We start from the raw sequence: 19,114 nt of genomic DNA on the forward strand, positions 1-19,114 counted from the left end.
ATAATAATGAATTACTTACCTGAAGGTTATTCTAGTTTAATCCATATAAATATTTAATTCTTCAGTTATTTAAACAAATTATTGAGGGAGGAACATTACACACAAAACGTGAACGTAGTGTTTAAATTCTCTATGGTTACACACAGGGCAAAAAATAAAAATATATTTATATATAAACAAGCCACAGATGCAAAAATGTTATCTAAGTGCCAAATAAAGTCATGGCTAAAATTTTGAATATTATGTAAGTCTATGGTTGTGAGGCAAACTCATAATTGAATCAAAATTATCTGGTGCTACATGCTGCCACCTGACTAATTATCTGTGGCTACCGGTTTCTATTTAAGATGTATAATGTTGAATTTTTTACGGTAAATCTTAAAATATTATAAGGGTGAATTAGTGGTTTCCGCGAAGATACCTACCTAATAATAGTTTTTGATAGGAGTAATCTGAGGTGTTTTCATATTCTGACTAAAATTACAGCTTACAGAAATAAATCATACCATATTAAAATACAGTCACAACTTTAGTAATGATCATATATATATAAAATCTTCGTGTCACAATATTAGTTGCCATACTCTTTCGAGCTAAAAAAAGAATAATAATAGGAGTTACAAAGGGGTTAAAATTGCCGTTCAATACAAATCAGGTTCCTTTTCGATAAAAAAAAAATATTTCAAATCAAAAAAATATAACGGTGTATAAGTGGGATATTAAAAGGTTACTATTTAAGGTAACTAAACCAAATTATTTCGTGAAAGTAATTTTTTTTTATGAAAATTAAAAATAAAAATCTTGGTTATTTGAATTTTTCACATAAAATATCCACACTTTTTATCACCTACAACTTTGTCTTTTTTTGAACTTTTTTCCTTAGGACTTGTAGTTTCGCTAGAAATCGAGATAAACCGTTCGTTAACCTTAAGCCCCCTTTCTATTTTTGGCTTTGGATCGATCGTAAGTTACTTTCCTTTCATATTGCTTATAGTCTCTTCCTTTTTCAATGGGTTCCAATGGAATCCTACTATTATTTTTTTGGTTTAAAAAATTATCGACCCTGCTCTAAAATATTTTCAATCAGCCTCGTGTAGGTAGGGATTGAAAACATTTTAGACCCTAGATTTTGTTTAAAAAGATCTGACGCGTCGACGAGCATATTCTCGAGAGTTAATCTCCTCAGCATCTTCAAAAATTCTTTCACGCAGCTTGTCTATGCTGTCAATGGGATTCGAATTCGATTCGAATAAATTTTCTCTGAATCTGCCCTGTGTCTTTATAACATTGTTCTACAAAATTCAATTTTTTCAGGACAATCTTGAGGGAGTAGACTCTGCACGCGTTGTACGTGAATCAAATGGTACTTGTTGCGTTGTAAAATATGACGCGTTGTGCTTTTGGGTATTCCCGTTCTTTCCTTAGTTACATAAACTGAACTATTTGGGTCCTCTACGACCTCTTGCAATACTTCTTCCTGGCGAGGCACTTGAGATCGATCTGAAGTATACTTGAGCAATCGGCCCTCGAAAAGTGAAAGGTTTAATATTGCCAAAGACTGAACTAGATAGATAGTGACAACCTCCACCAGTTTTGTACCATTTTGGAGTCCTGATTAAGGGCGCAAACTTTTGATGGCACTACTTTGATGATGATGGAGATACTTTGAAAAGTGTTATTTTTAAAAATCTTTGGGAAAATTGTGTTATTATTTGTTATTGTGATTAAAGATATGTTACTTAGGATTATGGCGACTCACAATTTGAAATACAAATTGACAAAAATAAGCAGAATGGAACACAATCACCAAAGAATGGAACCACTTAATATATTGATCGAGGCTCTTAGCAATAAGACCGTTCGCCGTATGGACTATCCGGGCTTTGGTCGTCCGAGTCAACGTCACATAATATGGCAGTTATCTCGTTAGCCAAATGTCTTGGCTTGTTGTCTTTCTCAGCTTCTGAGCTTGACCACCTCAATACGAGGCTTATAGGCGACGATAATCATTCACAAGATCTAGCGCAAGTGCATATTTATATTAATTACTAATCGCGTTTTCGATTTATGACAGTTAAACAAACTACGCAAACTTTAGTTTTTAAATAACACTATTTTACTCTAAAAACGCGAATTTTTCCTGTTGCATCATAATACGATGTACTCTAACTTCTTATTTCTAAATATTTATTAAATTATTGTAACCTACAGTTAAGCACTTACATGTATAAATTTTTGCGGAACTGCATCTTCAACCAGCAGTCTGTTTTTGTTTTTTGTGTATACTTGTGTAGGATCAAAGTGCACTGAACAAATTCTTGCAAATTTGCTTGGTTCCCCTAAACTTGCTCGTCCAGTTGCATTTATCCATTGCTCTTTTAATATTGGATCTAATGGAAACCTGAAACATCATAATTTTGTTTATTATTTTATTACACATGTTCGTTCTAACTCAATACAAAAATACCGTTGTAAATTAATACTAATAATATATACCTACTGTACCTATATTATTTTAATAAAATTAAATAAAACACGATTTAAATAAGTATTACCCTATAACTTGTAATAATAATTATAAATTAAAATTTATTACCAAAATTAAGATACATAAAAAGTAATTAAAGTTAACATGATACACTTAACCTTAATTGTGAATATTTGAGTACATTGTAGTCTATTTATACTGAGTGGTTGCTCTGCATTAAGCAAGGTGCTGGTAACAAAGAAGCCGGGAAACACAGTTACAAAAAAAAATGTTACTTCTATTTGACTCGCGGAACATAGAATTGAGAATATAAAAGAAGAGTATAAAAAATAATAGTAAATTACAAAAAATAAATGAAAAAAATAATGTGTGTGTGTGTGTGTGTTTGTGTGAGAGTTTCAATCCTATTTATAATGTTGTCTGAATGATGTTTTCAGTTCCTTGATAATCTAGTCTCATTAAGTATATTTTAATTGTTCGTTTTGAATCGCAGGTGTTTAGTTATTTCAGTTTTAAAATACAGCAATGATTATTGGATATACGTGGCAGAAGAAAGTACGGTAATCTTTTGATAAAAGTGCTAATAACTTGGGGGTTAGGGATTTTCTTACTATGATCTCGCTGTCTGCGCGAATTAAATTTGCGCCAAAACTTTAGGGGACACTTAAAAAGTGATGGAACAGTAACCTACCATGTGTAAGTATCCATTATTTGTATTACGTAGGTCATACTAAAAGTTTTGCGACCCTTAAAAAACAACATAACCAAAATATTATGTTTATTGCTTTTCAAAATACTCTCCTATACATTTTAAACATTTTTTCATGCGATTGAACCATTGTTTAAAACAGGAGGACCACAGATCTGAAGGCATGTTTTCTACGTGCTGATTGAACGCTATCAATGCCTTTTCGGAATTGGTAAAACTGAAACCTCTTCGCATGAAATCTTTGATTTTGGGAAAAATACAGAAATCACAGGGTGCTACGTCGGGTTTATGTGCAGCATAGGTGACAAGTTGTACTTTTTCAGTAGCTAAAAATGACTTAGTTTTGTTGTCCGTGTGTGAAGAAGCGTTATCATGATGTAGGAGAACGCGGGTTTTTTTGGGGTCAAAACAATAATCCCTGTGCTGCCTCGGGGCGTAAAAAGAATAGGGTAGTCCCAGGTGTAGTCCAAGGGTGTCGTAAGAGGCGACTACGGGCTTTTTGAAAGTGGGAGAGTCACGCTGCTGTCTTATGACGTCAGCACAATCGGGCCAGACTCGTCCGGGTTACTTACCACACTCGCACAGAATACCGGCGTGAAGTAGCGGCCTAGTGCCGCTATGTTTCGCATAGGTTAGTGTCGAGGACCGGAGGCCATTCCCCCCCGTCTTTCCCCCCCCCCCCCCCCCCAACAAAATATGAGAGCGGTCCTAAAAAATAAATTACCCCAGGAGGGTACCGGCTCTTGTAGAGCCGGAGAATCCCTCCCCGAGCATTCGCGCTCGGGCTGCCCCTCGTATTCTGGGGAGGGCACAGTACCGCGTATGTCACAGGACAAACAGGGCAGCAACACCACGGCACTCCGCTCCACGCTTAATGTGGACTTTTGTAACATCCGGGGAATTCACTCCAACTTAAACGCCGTCCATCACCACCTTGAGACGGCGCAGCCGGCCTTGTGTTTCCTTACGGAGACGCAGATATCTCGACCTAGCGATACGTCATATTTAACGTACCCCGGGTACAAAATTGAGCATAATTTCATGCCTCATGCCGGGGTATGTGTGTACGTTAGAGAGGATATCTGCTGTCGCCGTCTCGGCAATTTTGAGGGTAGGGGCCTGTCTACTCTCTGGCTCCGCGTAGATTTAGAGGACCGCGTCCGCATCTATGCGTGTGTCTACAGGTCCCATAGTGGTAACGCAGAAACGGATCACCTCATGGGCTGCGTTCAAGCGGCATTTGATGACGTGCTTGCTCAGATCCCCTCCGCTGAAATCGTAGTCTTGGGTGATTTAACGGGCACAATGCCGAATGGCTTGGATCACGTACCACAGACTACGCAGGGCGATCTGTGCATAATTTTGCATTGGCGTATGGTCTGTCCCAATTGGTTGAGTCGCCGACGCGGCTCCCGGATGTGGATAGCCACATGCCGTCCTTATTAGATCTTCTGCTGACTACACATCCCGATGGTTACCAGGTCTCTGTCGACGCCCCTCTCGGAACGTCCGACCATTGCCTGGTCAGGAGTGTAGTGCCTATCCGACGCCAACGTCGCAGACCACCAGCGACCCGCCGCGTTTGGCACTACAAGTCAGCAGATTGGGATAGGATGCGTTCCTTTTTTGCATCCTACCCTTGGGGCAGGGTTTGTTTCCTTTCGGATGATCCTAGTGCCTGCGCCGTTGGAGTAGCCGATGTGATACTGCAGGGCATGGACATTTTTATACCAAGCTCTGTAGTACCGATCGGTGGCAGATCACAGCCCTGGTTCGATGCGTCAGTTAAAGCAGCATCTGACTGCAAAAAACAGGCGTATCGAACTTGGGTTGCGGCGCTGGGCTCAAAGGATCCGAACTGCAAAGTTCTGAAGAGGAAATATAACCGTGCCTCCAGATTTTTTAAGCGGCAAATCGCCCGTGCGAAATCGAAGCACGTCGTCAAAATTGGCGAACAGCTTTCCAGTTACCCGACCGGAACACGCAAGTTCTGGTCGTTGTCGAAAGCTGCTCTTGGTAACTTCAACCAGCCGTCCATGCCGCCGTTGCACATGAGGAATGACACCCTGGCCCATACGGCAAAAGAGAAAGCCGATCTCCTGTGCACTCTTTTTGCCTCCAACTCGACTCTTGACGACAACGGAAAAACACCGCCGACCATCCCGCGGTGTCAGAGCTCCATGCCTGAAGTACAGTTCCGACAGAAAACTGTTAGGCGAGCTCTGTTTTCGTTGGACGTCAGGAAGTCGAGCGGGCCGGATGGCATTTCTCCAATCGTGCTTAGAACGTGTGCCCCTGAGTTGACGCCGGTGCTAACGCGTTTATTCCGGCACTCTTATTCAAAAGGCGTAGTCCCTGATTCATGGAAGTCAGCCCTTGTCCATCCGATCCCAAAAAAAGGAGACAGTTCGGATCCGGCAAACTACAGGCCTATTGCTATTACCTCCCTACTCTCCAAAATTATGGAGAGCATAATTAACCGCCAGCTCTTGGTATACCTTGAGGGTCACCAGTTGATCAACGACCGGCAGTACGGCTTTCGCCATGGTCGGTCGACTGGCGATCTTCTGGTATACCTAACACACAGATGGGCGGCGGCTATTGAAAGCAAGGGGGAAGGCCTGGCAGTTGGTTTGGATATAGCGAAGGCCTTTGATCGTGTATGGCACAAGGCGCTCCTCGCAAAACTTCCATCATTTGGGCTTCCCGAGAGCTTATGCAAGTGGACCTCCAGCTTCCTCACTGGGCGCAGCATACAGGTCGTTATCGACGGTTATTGCTCGAATCCCAAGCCCGTGAACGCTGGAGTACCCCAAGGCTGTGTGCTATCTCCCACGCTGTTTCTTCTGCATATCAATGATATGTTGGACACCGCCAACATGCATTGCTATGCAGACGACAGCACTGGTGATGCCGTATACACGGGCCATGAAGGTCTCTCTCGGGAAAACGTCGACCAGTGCCGGGTGAAACTTGTGTCTTCTATCGAGTCCTCTCTCGAGAAGGTCGCGGAATGGGGTAAGTTGAACCTTGTCCAATTTAACCCCCAGAAGACTCAAGTTTGCGCGTTTACCACTAAAAAAACCCCATTTGCCGTATCACCGCTCTTCGAGAACACTTCCCTTAAAGCCTCGCCTAGTATCGGAATACTGGGTCTCGAAATCTCGAGCAATTGCCAATTCCGTGGCCATCTGGAGGGCAAAGCCAAACTGGCTTCAAAGAAACTGGGCGTCATAAATAGAGCACGGCAATACTTCAAGCCGGCCCACATTCTAGCGCTCTACAAAGCGCAGGTCCGGCCTCACATGGAGTATTGCTGTCATCTCTGGTCTGGCGCACCCCAGTATCAGCTCGATCCATTTGACCGCGTGCAACGCAGAGCAGCTCGAATTGTCGGGGACCCAGTACTCTGTGAACGGCTGGATCACTTGGCGTTGCGTAGAGACGTCGCTTCATTGTGTGTCTTCTACCGCATTTATCAAGGGGAGTGTTCCGAAGAGCTGTTCAACCTGATTCCTGCCGCCAAATTTCACCTTCGCACGACACGCCACAAGTTACGATATCATCCCCACCATCTGGATGTGTGGCGGTCCTCCACAGTGCGGTTTTCAAGGAGCTTTCTTCCTCGTACCAAGAAGCTGTGGAATGAGCTTCCTTGTGCGGTGTTTCCGGGACGATACGACATGGGTACCTTCAAGAAAAGCGCGTACACCTTCCTTAAAGGACGGTAACGCTCTTGTGATTCCTCTGGTGTTGCAGGAGAGTGTGGGCGGCGGTGATCACTTAACACCAGGTGACCCGTACGCTCGTTTGTCCTCCTATTCCATAAAAAAAAAAAATCCACGTTTCATCTCCTGTGAAAATGTTATAAAAAACATTACAATCTCCGTGGTCGTAGGTACTTCACTAGCATCTTTCTTTACGTACCTAGAACTTTGATGTGTGATAAGAAACAATTAACAAATGATTTCCCTCCAATTGTTTTTTTTATTACTAAAAAGGTTGCAACGTTTCAACGTTTCAAAAAATATAACATTTGAAATTCAAAGAGTTCCGATTAGCTAGAATTGCAAAACTTTTAGGATGCCCCATGTATATCCTAAGAAATTAAATATGACATAAATAAATGATTTTAGAAGATTCGCTCGCGGAATTATTTCAGTGTTGCAATTCATTCAAATTCAAAACTCCACAAATCATTACTAGTGAAATATGTTGATTGGAATAATTATTATTGTAGGAAAGTAGATATATTTTTAGCAGATGATTGACATGTGAAAAAAATAAAACAAGAAACGTAAGATTTTTATGTATAGTAAATGTTGTGATGGCTGTTTTTTGATATTTGAACAACATTTTATTGAATGTTTTCTTGGAAATATATTTTTTAAATTTTTCTTTGAAATATTTTATTTGAAATACTAACGGGAATCGTTGACATATTTGATTTTAAACATTTTCCGTTGAAGTTTCCCTTCTACCACAGTCTCAAGAAACTTTTCCCTGCAGCAATCTAACAAATATGTCTAGAATAGACAATCATCGTTTGCGAGGTATCAATTAAGAAAATAACATTTGAAGATACTGCGATTCATAAATGCGGCACTGCTGGACGACGAGTTATAAGTATGAGAAGCAAACACAAAAGTGCAATTCTGGACACGGTGTTACTAGGACCCAAACAGGACTAGGCATATAGCCACCCTCTGCAAATAAGAACAATGAGGCAGTGGGGTTTGGAGTCGGGGGATTTTTTGGATCCCACGTGCCGGATGTCAAACTTTGATCATGGGTTTTCGGGGTTCGTAATTGACACTCGCAAGCCTCGACGATGATACCCATATTCATTTTATTGAAATAGTCACATTCGCCATCTTGGATCTCAAAACAGATGTCATATTTGTAATTGACACTACTGAAAACCTCCAATATGATACCCATATTGATTTTATTGAAAAAGTCTCATTCGCCATCATAGATTTCAAAATAGATGTCATTTTCGTAAATGATACTCCCGAATACCTCGGAAACGATGATTGCCTCGTCTAGACATGTAATTCGTTAGATGACTGTAGGGGTGAGTTTCTTAAGACTATGGTAGAAGTGAAACTTCAACGGTCAAAGTTTAAAAAAAATATTTCAAAGTTTCCCGTCAATATTTCAAAGAATTGAAAAAAAAAAAATATTACCAAAAAAATATTTCCATGAAAACCATTCAATATGATGTTTAAAAATATTTTAAAAAATATATTTCCACATTTCCTAATATATTACAAAATATATATTTCAAAAAAACATTTTCCAAAAATGTGTTTCAAAAAAAGGTATTTATTTTTAAAATATTTCAAAAAAACATAAATTGACAAAACACAGCACAGGCAGTACGAACCATTTCAATACATAAAAATCTTAGGATTTTTTTAAGGTTACGGAAGTTATTTCGTGGCTATCCCACCGCAACGCCCTATAAGAACTTATTAAACAAATTACTTAATGTTCCAACCCACTGCATAAGATTATCGATTTTACTCAGCAATTTTCCCCAATATTGAGAGTGGTCGAGGATGATCGCTATAATATGGCATCATTTCATGCACACATAGATACGTGTACAGATACAAGGGCACGCAAACATGTCTATGGAATTTGAGCGCAGCGCAGCTCATGCTCAATCTAAGGGGAATTTAAGGACTCTGTTTGAGGATTAGTGTTCATTTTCAACTTGGGGAAAACTACATAAAATATTATGGCAACATTCTCGTAGTCATTGTTTTATGGTTATGTTCATTTTGATAAATTTACTGAAAATATATAACAATGAATCAAAAATCAATACTTTAGAGAGAATATTTCATATAAAATTTATTTGAGACGACTTTGTCAAAAACGTAAGGTGCAAAGTAATACTTACGTGTGGAAGCTAACTCCTGGATGTTTATATTCACTACGACTTTGGCAGCCATATACACTACACCCAACCATGATGTTAACTTTTAATAACTAAAGGAATCCGTAGCTTACATAGAATCTGTTTAAAAACAATAAAATTACAAAAATACTGTTCGCAAGCTAATCGCCAAGACATGACATGACAGCTCGTTTTTTTTGTCGCAAAGTTGGTTTTTTTTTTTTTTTTTTTTTTTTTTTTTGGCGGGAACGAGTGAACGAAGGAAGGCGCGCTTATACAAAAAAAAAATTGTTTAAATTATTGTTCATAGTGCATATATTTTTCATACTTGTAAATTGTTTATCCTGGTTTATAAATATTCGATTTTTGTATATATAAATTGTTAAGTGCGCTTCCCCATCGCCATGGGGAAGCGTACAGGTAAAAGGCCGAAGAACGGCCAGAGCGACGCAGAACCAGCAGACGAACTTCCCCTATCCGAATCCTCGGTATCTGACGCGGAGGTGACTGAACGTCTCATTGTAAGAAGAAAGGATAAAGAGAAGTATACCCCTTATAGAGCGACAAATTATTATAGGTTATACGACGAAAATTCAAATAAGAAGGAATTTATTGTATTTCTCAATCGCAAGCAGGGTGAAGTCAAAATATCAGACAAGGACAGGTTGGGTCTGTCAAATGGAATCAGGAGGCATTGCGTATCGGGTGTGTTGCACCTGAGGTCCGTTAATGCTTTTAAAGTTGGTGTTACCTTTGACCTGCCTAACAATGCGAATGTATTTTTAAAAAATGAAAAGTTACTTAGCGAGTTGGAGATGGTTGCCTCAATTCCGGCTTCTGAAACGGAGGTCACTGGAGTTCTTACTTCTGTTCCCACTGATTACTCCAACAAAAAAATTCATCAATTAATTGCATCGAGTAAAAAAGTTATTGCTGTGAGAAGGTTCATGCGGCGAGTAAAGGACCCACAGGGTGTTGTCTCCTTTGTTCCAACGCAAACTGTTGCAGTCACATTTGCATCAACGTTGTTACCTGAGTATGTAACACTTGATCACTGGAGGCATGAGGTTAATGTATATGTACCCCCTATTAAACAGTGTCTACGCTGTATGAAATTTGGCCATATTGCTAAATTTTGTAGAAACAATGAAGTTTGTTCCATATGTTCTGACAATCACAATTTTAAAATGTGTCCAAAAACTTTAACAAAATGTGCCAACTGTGGTGGAGATCACATAGCTATCTCATCTACCTGTCCTCTGAAAAAACAAAAAATTGAAGAAAACAAAGTGAAGTCCCGTAGTGTTAGATACTCAGATCTCTTCAATGAATCTGCTTTCCCTCAATTAAACTCAAAGTATATTGACACACACCTGAGCAATCTTATAAAATCTGACAAATTTATGAACCTCTTGGTTGAAGCAGTTTTACAAATTTGTACAAATAAAGATAAGTTAACTATAAATTCAAATAGTATTAAGGAAATTCTGAATAACACTTTTAGAAAAAAGACACCTAGTTAATTGTTATTATGGATACATTGAATATAGTGCAGTGGAACGCTCAAAGTATTATTAGTAATAGGCTTATTTTTACAAGGTTTTTATATGAAAATCATATCCATATTGCTATAATTTCGGAAACTTGGTTAAAACCACATCAGTATTTTTTAATAAAAGGCTATAACACAATAAGGAATGATTGTGGTAATAAACACAATGGTGTAGCAATTTTTATTCATAATAATATCACATTTTCTAACATAAATACATATTATGATAGTGCTCTACAAAATGTTTGCATTAAAATTAAAATTAATAACAAAGAACTGAGTATTGTGAGTTTTTACAGTCCTTCCAATTCAAATCCTCCATTTAATAAAAACAATTTAAACAGTTTAATTAAGTCCATTCCAGAGCCAATGATATTTGCAGGTGATTTCAATGTTCATCACATGTTGTGGGGATGTGTTGATACATTGCCTCGAGGTAAAGATGTTTTAGAGGTTATAGATGAGAATGGTCTTGTTATTCTGAATAATGGTCAAGCTACCACAATAGGATCTCCATCTTGGCGTCCTAATGCTCTTGACTTGACTTTGGTAACTCCATCTTTGGCTCTTTTATGTGACTGGTCAGTTATTGACAGTCCTCTGGGCAGTAGTTATCATCTCCCTGTAATAATAAAAATGGCAGTAAGTAGTGATAGTATTAGTTTGCAAAACACATTATGTAATAATCTACATTTGCCCACTCACCCTAATTATAAGCAGGTGAATTGGAATATGTATAGTAACTTAGTTGTTTCTTATTTGGATGATGTTAAATTTGACACTTTATCTTCAATAGATGCTTTTAATTCCTTTTGTAATATTTTACTTTCTGCTGCCAAGCAGTCAATCCCTAGCTGTCTGTTTTCCAAAAGTTCTAATAGTAATAATGCTACTAGTTCTTGTTCACAAAAATCTTTTAAATATCCTTGGTCGCCTTGGTGGAATCAGAGGTGTACAGAAGCAGTTTTAAATGCTAAAAATGGTTACATTAATTTTAAAAACAACTCCACTGATGAAAATTATGTGGAGTTTAAGAGATTGCGGGCTTTAAAAAAACTTATCTTAAAAAGTGAAAGAAGAAATAGCTGGATAGGCTTGTGCAATTCATTTAATCGTTGTACTCCTTTGTCTTCAATTTGGAAATACATGCGCAAATTTAACAAAACTTACATTCCTGACAGTGTGTTGAATGATAGTTGGATTCCAGATTTTCTACAAAAGTATACTTCTGACTTTGTATCAAATGAGATAACTAACTATGTAAATGTTGTTAATGATAGTAATAAATATTTGATAGAGCCTTTTTCTTTACAAGAACTAAAATCCGCTTTATTTACTAGAAGAGATACATCTTTCGGTCTTGATACCATTCCATATATTTTACTCAAAAAACTTAATTGCCACAGTCTCAACATCTTTTTAAATAATCTTAATCGCCTATGGAAGGAGAATACTATTCCTGCAGATTGGAAAACAGACTGTTTAATCCCAGTTTTAAAGCCAGACAAAAATAAAATGTTACCTGACTCTTATAGACCTATAGCTCTCACGTCTTGTGTTGGGAAGATATTTGAGCAGCTTCTAAAACAACGTCTCGAGTTCTTTATAGAACAAAATTGTCTTTTGCCTAATAATCAGTTTGGTTTTCGCAAAGGTCGGTCTTCTAGGGAGAGTATAGCGCAGTTACAGCTTGATGCGCATCAATGTTTAGCAAGTAATCAATATCTTTTGTCTGTATTTTTTGACATCTCAGGTGCCTTCAATAGTGTAAATATTGCCGTGCTTTGTGACGAGTTATCAATGTTAGGGATACCAGGTAAAATAATAAATTGGATGCAATCCTTTTTGACTGACAGAAAAGTATATGTAAAATTTAATAAACATTTGTATGGACCACGACTTTCTTCTCTAGGTGTTTGTCAGGGGGGAATATTGTCTCCTTTAATTTTTATTATGTACATACGACGATTGAACCTTATTTTGGGGCCAAATATAGTAAACCTACAGTATGCAGATGACTTAGTCGTCTATGTATCGGGAGTTGATCTGATTAATTTAGCCGCTACTATTAATAAAGCACTTGTAAATTTATATCAATACTTTTCTTATCTTAATTTAAATGTAAATCCAACCAAATCAAAAGTCTTTGTGATTGGTCGTAAACGCATCATATTACCTCCCATTTTATACAATGGCATTCCACTGCCTATTTCATGTGACATAAAATTTCTAGGTGTAACATTTACTCCAAAACTTTCTTGGAAAAAATATACAGATAGTGTTATAATTAAAGCGAATAAAGCTTATAATGTATTAAAATCTTTGTGTGCAACGTCGTGGGGAGCGGACCCTAAAATATTGTTAATTTTGTATAAATCGCTTATTCGTAGTCATTTTGAATATGGCTTTCATTGTTTCGCCGCAGACAGCAAAATTGTTAATAGTCTGGATAAAATACAAAATAAATGTATGCGTACAATATTGGGTGCACTTAAAACTAGCCCAATAGCTGCTATGCAAATCGAGGCCAACCTTCCTCCTTTGTGTATTAGATTTAGTTATCTTAAAGAAAGATTTATTTTAAAGCTCTATAGCTTGCCGACGAACAATCTTCTTAAGAATCTTATTGCTTATCAATCGTCTTCATTTCCGAGACAGTTGTTTATCTTGCAAGATTTTTCTTCATTTTTTAAATTTCTACAAGATTTAAATATTCATCGGAATAATGATATACTTCCCTGCCATGCAGGTTCTTTTCGATGTAAATATTCTGCAATTAATGTTGTAATAGATCCAAATTTAACTTCAAAAGAGGAGGTTCATGTATTATTGTCAGAATGGTCTAATTGTAAATTTGTTTATACGGATGGCGCAAAAAACAATAATAATGTTTCTTTTGCAATCTACCTTCCTGAAATTAGGAAGGGTATTGGCTTTAAGATTAATAGATATGCCAGTATTTTTACTGCTGAAGCCGTCGCTATTCTTTTTGCTTTAAAGCATATTAAGAAACAAAATCAACTTAATAAGAAGTGGGTAATAGTTAGTGATAGTATGAGTGTGTTAAAAAGTTTGTCAAATAACAAAATGAGTGCTAACATCAATTACATCATTTTTGCTATAAAGGAATTGTGGTTCGAACTATGTTTAATCGATATTAAAGTGGATTTCGTTTGGGTCCCGTCCCATATAGGAGTAGCAGGAAACGAAAGCGCTGATTTTCTAGCTAGAACTATCATTAATATATCCGATCTATCCCTATATCCTGATTGCAAAGATCTAGACATTAACATACCATATACAGATATAATAAGTAATCTAAAACAGCGTATGACTCTTCTTTGGGGAAGATATTGGTACAATTGTACAGAAGTTGAAAATAAGGCTCATTCGTATACTTTGTTAGATAATCCCGTTAATAGCACACCCTGGTTTTGTAAGTTTAAAAATAACGCTCACAGAAAGTTCTATACTACAATAACACGAATGCGTATTGGTCACTATCGATTGAATTTTCATCTTCATCGCAAAAAAATTGTCTCCTCTCCTTTTTGTGACCATTGTAATAAGCAACAAGATCAGTCTCTGGATCACATCTTTTTTGATTGTTCGTCCTTTGGCATACAGCGCCTTGTGCTGATGGATGAGCTACTGGAAATATATGGTGCACCCAATATAATCCCGCTCTCAGTAATAGATCTATTAAAGGACACATCAACTTATATGTCCTTGTATAAATTTGTATGTAGTACTGTAAATACATTGTAATTTGTAGATACATACGTTGTAAATTTGTTTATAATTATGTAAATACGTTATAACTTGTACATATACAACTAGTAATAGCATAGCGCAATTCGCGAACTGAACAGATAATGTAAATAGGTAGGTATTATTCTAAAAAGTTATGCAAATTACACTGGATTTGACTTTAAGAAAAGGGGAAAATTATTAGAGACTATATTACTGGATTTGGACTTACTAAAAGGAAAATATGGAAAATATTCTTTAGAGAATTATACATTAACGGAAATGGTAAAATAACTGATGACTTTAAGACTGGATTGGATTTGATGAAAGAAACTACTATAAATATTCGCTATCGAATATACATAATTGGAAAAGGAAAATGGAAATAATGTAAGATGAAATGAGAAAACTGGATTGGACTTTTTGTAAAACAAAATAGTGAAAATAATAAATACCAAAGAAATGAAAATACTAACGACAAGGCAGTAAGGCCCCTGGCTATAGCCTGTTCGAAAGAACGAATTAATATAAAAAAAAAAAAAATTGTCGCAAAGTTGACATAATGGGTTACGTGCAAGATCAATATCTTTGTTGTCTACGCTCCATTTTGTTTTTTTCCTTTCTATTCGTACTTTGTAGTGAAGTCACCGTCCACCTACCACTACCACCTACTTCTGTACTGTTAATATTGCAGTAAATATATTCCTTGAGACTTTAGTTCATTTCAAAATCGCTCATCAAACTTATTTCAAAATTATATACTTTAATTTTAAGAAATATGCATTTGAACCCTTCTTGGATGTATAAACTTACACCAGTAGCAGTAGTAAACTTACAATAACAAAAACAACACTGCATACCTAGGTATATTAAATATAAGAAAATTTAAATTATATGTATTATTATGTTTTAATTGTATATTTTGTTGGTTAGCCTTTTTTAAATAAATAAATTACATTAGGTAATACATTATCCAAGAACAAAGATAACAGAGTTGTTATCTTTGTTCTTGGATAATGTATTACCGTCTATTACCGGGGTCTATTATTTGAAAAATATTGATGTTGTTATCCCCATAATTTAATATGAGAACTGGCCATCATCATCGCCAAAGTACAAAAATTTCCAGTCTATATCTTCATACTATAATCACCTATTGAGCAGAATAATATGATGTTATATTTTGGATAACAATCCAAATAATAATATTGAAACTAGTTAAGGAGATAATAGAGGTTTCCTATTCCTATTGGCGTAAGAATAATATTGTTAAATCTATATTCTAGTATACTGTATAGCCGAGTGGTTAGCAATCCTAAGCTACCTCCTACTAAGCTAGAGGTCCTGGTTTCGAATCCCAGTAGGTGCAAGCATTAATATGATGAATATGGATGTTTGTTTCCGAGTCATGGATGTTTGTATGCATTTATGTATGTTTAAGTAAGTATATCGTATTACATATTTCATTATCTTGCACCCACAGGCTATGCCTAGTTTGGGGCAAGATAATTTGTGTAAAAGTGTGTCAATATTATGTTATTATTATTATTATACTTAATGAAACCGCTAGAAATACACCACAAGTTAATAAGCTGGTTCACTGGAATTGCTTCCAGTAATATTTAGTATTGACACATAACATTTTACCAATTTAATTCAAAACTTGTTAAAAAAATTATACCTTTACCTTTATTTGCACTAATTTCTATATACAGTACTCTATGCTAGCTTTGGGCTTTATACGAAGGTAGGTAAGACAGATTTATTTAAGTTTTAAGTCACAGAGCAAAATATAGAAAGGCAGTGAACATTAAATCACTTTAGTGCTGTCACAAAATATTTGGACTTTACCTCCCAAAATACATATTAAAAACCTCAAGCTCTTTTTTGAAGGTACCCATGTCATATTGACCTGCAGACATTGCACAAGGAATTATTTTTTATATACCACTACTACTAATATCTACTGTATTGACACACAATAAAACTAAGCAGAGCCTGTACTGCGGGTGCAAGAGGTATGTATGCATATTGTGAATACAACATACATACTAGTCTGTAAATAATGATATCTAAAATAATAATAATAATTTAAATTGACCTAAGTGCTTTAAATATAGAGTTTATTAATGTTAAATAAATTATAATAATTACTAGAATTTTGTAATTAAACAAAAAATGAATTAATACCGTATAATAATTTTGCATGCCAGAAATGGCACATAACATTGATACCTTAAAACCTATTATCATCCATTGTTACATGTTTTTTAGCAAAGGATTTATGATATATATAAACACCATCGGAAACAAAAATCCATAAATAATTGTTCAATGTGGGATTCAAACTCAGGACTCTAGCTTAGTGGGCAGGGTTACTAACCACTGCGATATATGGGTATTATTTTTTTATTGTAATTTATTCCATGTATAAGATAGTAGCTTGAAAATGCACTTTTTGTATTTGGTTTAATATCTTGCAATCTGCCTAATCACTTGGTATTTAGCTAGAGTTTATACAGTTCAAATTAGTCTTCAAATTGTATCCAGTGACCAATATTTTTAATGCCAATATGTTATATAATATGCCCCTAGGAGTATGTTTTTTTTTTAAAGAACAAACTATTCTTAACTTGGCCTTATTTAAGGAATTTATGCATAGGTCTGCCTTTAATTTCTTTCTATGATATGGATACACATGTGGAAAAATAAATTAATCATATTTTAACCAATTTTTCTTATATTTAAATAAGATATACCAAAAAGTTACTATTCACAGTAAAATAGATTGTTCTTCCGCTGTTTCAGCACCCCATAATTTAATTTCATCTTCACATGCTGTTATTAAATAGTTTTCTGTAGGATGGTGAGTGAGTGATACAACTGCTTTATTTCTTGTATGAGTCAACTTTTGGGTTATAGCACTAGATATTAAATCCCAATAAAATATGTCCCCTGATGACGAACCTGATATAATGTGACTATCTTTCTCATTAATTGCATTTTCCAGCATATAGTCACTGCTTTCATGCCCTCGGAAAGTATTTAACAGCTCCCCTGAATCTTTATCAAATAACTTTACTGTACTATCGGAACAACTTAACACATAGCATTGACCATCATGTGTTAAGCTTCCATGAGTAATAATTGATCCTATGTAGTCAGACACCATCTTGCCAACCCGAATATCATATAGCCTAGTGTGACAATCCACTGATGTACTTATTACTTCATGGTCTGTAACCTGTATGGAAGTTATAGTATCTTTAGCATCCTTTAAAATCTGAACAGGCTCCTGCCTTCGACTCAATACATCCCAAAAAGCAACAGTATTGTCTATGGATCCCGAAACAGCCATTGTTGATTCTTCATTGAATTTGACACAAGTAACGGAACCTGCGTGCGCTCTGTACCGACGTAAAGGTTGTCCGGTTGTAACATCCCATAAGATGATTGATTTATCTGCACTGGAGGAAATTATTTGACTGCTGTCGCATGATCCCGCAGCATCAAGGACTTCGTTGGCATGACCTCCGTATGTTTTCAATAGCAATTGTTTGTGAGGGTTCCATAATTTAATTTTTTTATCTCCACCACAAGTAAGACAGTATGTTCCGTCAACATTAAATCGTACCGCACGTACTACTTGTTGTTTACACTTTATTATAATTAATGTTTTCAATTCTACTTTATCTGACATCTAGCTTCTTAATAGAGATACCTATTATGTTAAGTTTTAAAGTTTGCTAACAATAGGTTAGGTGGTTTATAATTAAAATTCTAAAAATTATACCTACTAGCAATAAATCTAGTTACATTACTCCGATTTCATTAAAAGAATATTCATTTGGTTCAATAAGTCATAATTTATTTTTTGGAATTTGTACGTAAATTGTAGAAGTAAACAATTCATAAATAAAACAGCAATGAGTAAAGTGTAAACCACAGAGCACTTTAATAAGTAGTTAATAGCTAAGCTATGCTTAACCACGCTACAAACTTACTAGTATAATAGGTATACCTTTGTAGTTTGTATATCAGAATTCAGAGTACCTTTGTACTCTGTGACGCTACAGACCAAATACTAACACACCATTCGGTAGGGACTAGGGGCCTAACAAAGTATATATTTTCTCTAACGATATACGAGTTTAATAACTGATCCATCGCAGAAATTATTATTACCGCCGGGACCGTACTGAGTACGACGGCGGAACAATTGCGAAGCCGTCGTCCGACGGTCCGGTCGTACCAAATCCGATACCATGTGCTTAGGCTATTTTTTCACTAGGTCACGGGGTAGGCGATCTTGTTGACAGTGTAGATGTAGCTAAGAACATCGTGTTAACCCGTAGGTAGACGATGTTTTTAGCGCGACAGCACGACATGAAACATGAAGCCACGCCATTAGCGCGCGGAGCCAATTATCTTCAGACCAATTATTAAAATAATAATAATATCATTTATTTCACAATGTAAATTGTAATAATTGGCCGAGCAATAAATAAATAAAAGTGTCCAGCTGGATGTAAGAGTTCAAAAACCTTTTACAATGGCGCTGCTGTAGGCACAGGGTATGAAGTATGAACTATGAATTATGCTATAATGGGTTCAGGCCTTCAGGGTATGAGAGTTGGGGTAAGGTTAGCAAGGTGTGATAGCCTGCTGTCTGTGTATATGACAGCGTCCGTCAAAACGCATAAATTG

At 36.4% G+C, this 19,114-nt stretch overlaps 1 protein-coding gene across 1 annotated transcript; it reads right to left on the minus strand.

The window, feature by feature from the left end:
• Positions 1–17,124: 17,124 nt before the first annotated feature.
• LOC126974876 (WD repeat domain-containing protein 83) lies at positions 17,125–18,589 on the minus strand. Its single transcript, XM_050822578.1, has one exon. It carries the CDS (start codon positions 18,105–18,107, stop codon positions 17,181–17,183), a length of 927 nt encoding a protein of 308 aa, XP_050678535.1. The 5' UTR covers positions 18,108–18,589; the 3' UTR covers positions 17,125–17,180.
• Between the last annotated feature and the right edge of the window lie 525 nt (positions 18,590–19,114).

The sequence above is a fragment of the Leptidea sinapis genome, chromosome 2 (assembly GCF_905404315.1).
Source record: "Leptidea sinapis chromosome 2, ilLepSina1.1, whole genome shotgun sequence".
NCBI classification, from domain to species: domain Eukaryota; kingdom Metazoa; phylum Arthropoda; class Insecta; order Lepidoptera; family Pieridae; genus Leptidea; species Leptidea sinapis.

Bases quoted from the DNA above. Each gene is read 5' to 3' on its own strand.
- LOC126974876 (XM_050822578.1), bottom strand. From the start codon at position 18,107: ATGTCAGATAAAGTAGAATTGAAAACATTAATTATAATAAAGTGTAAA.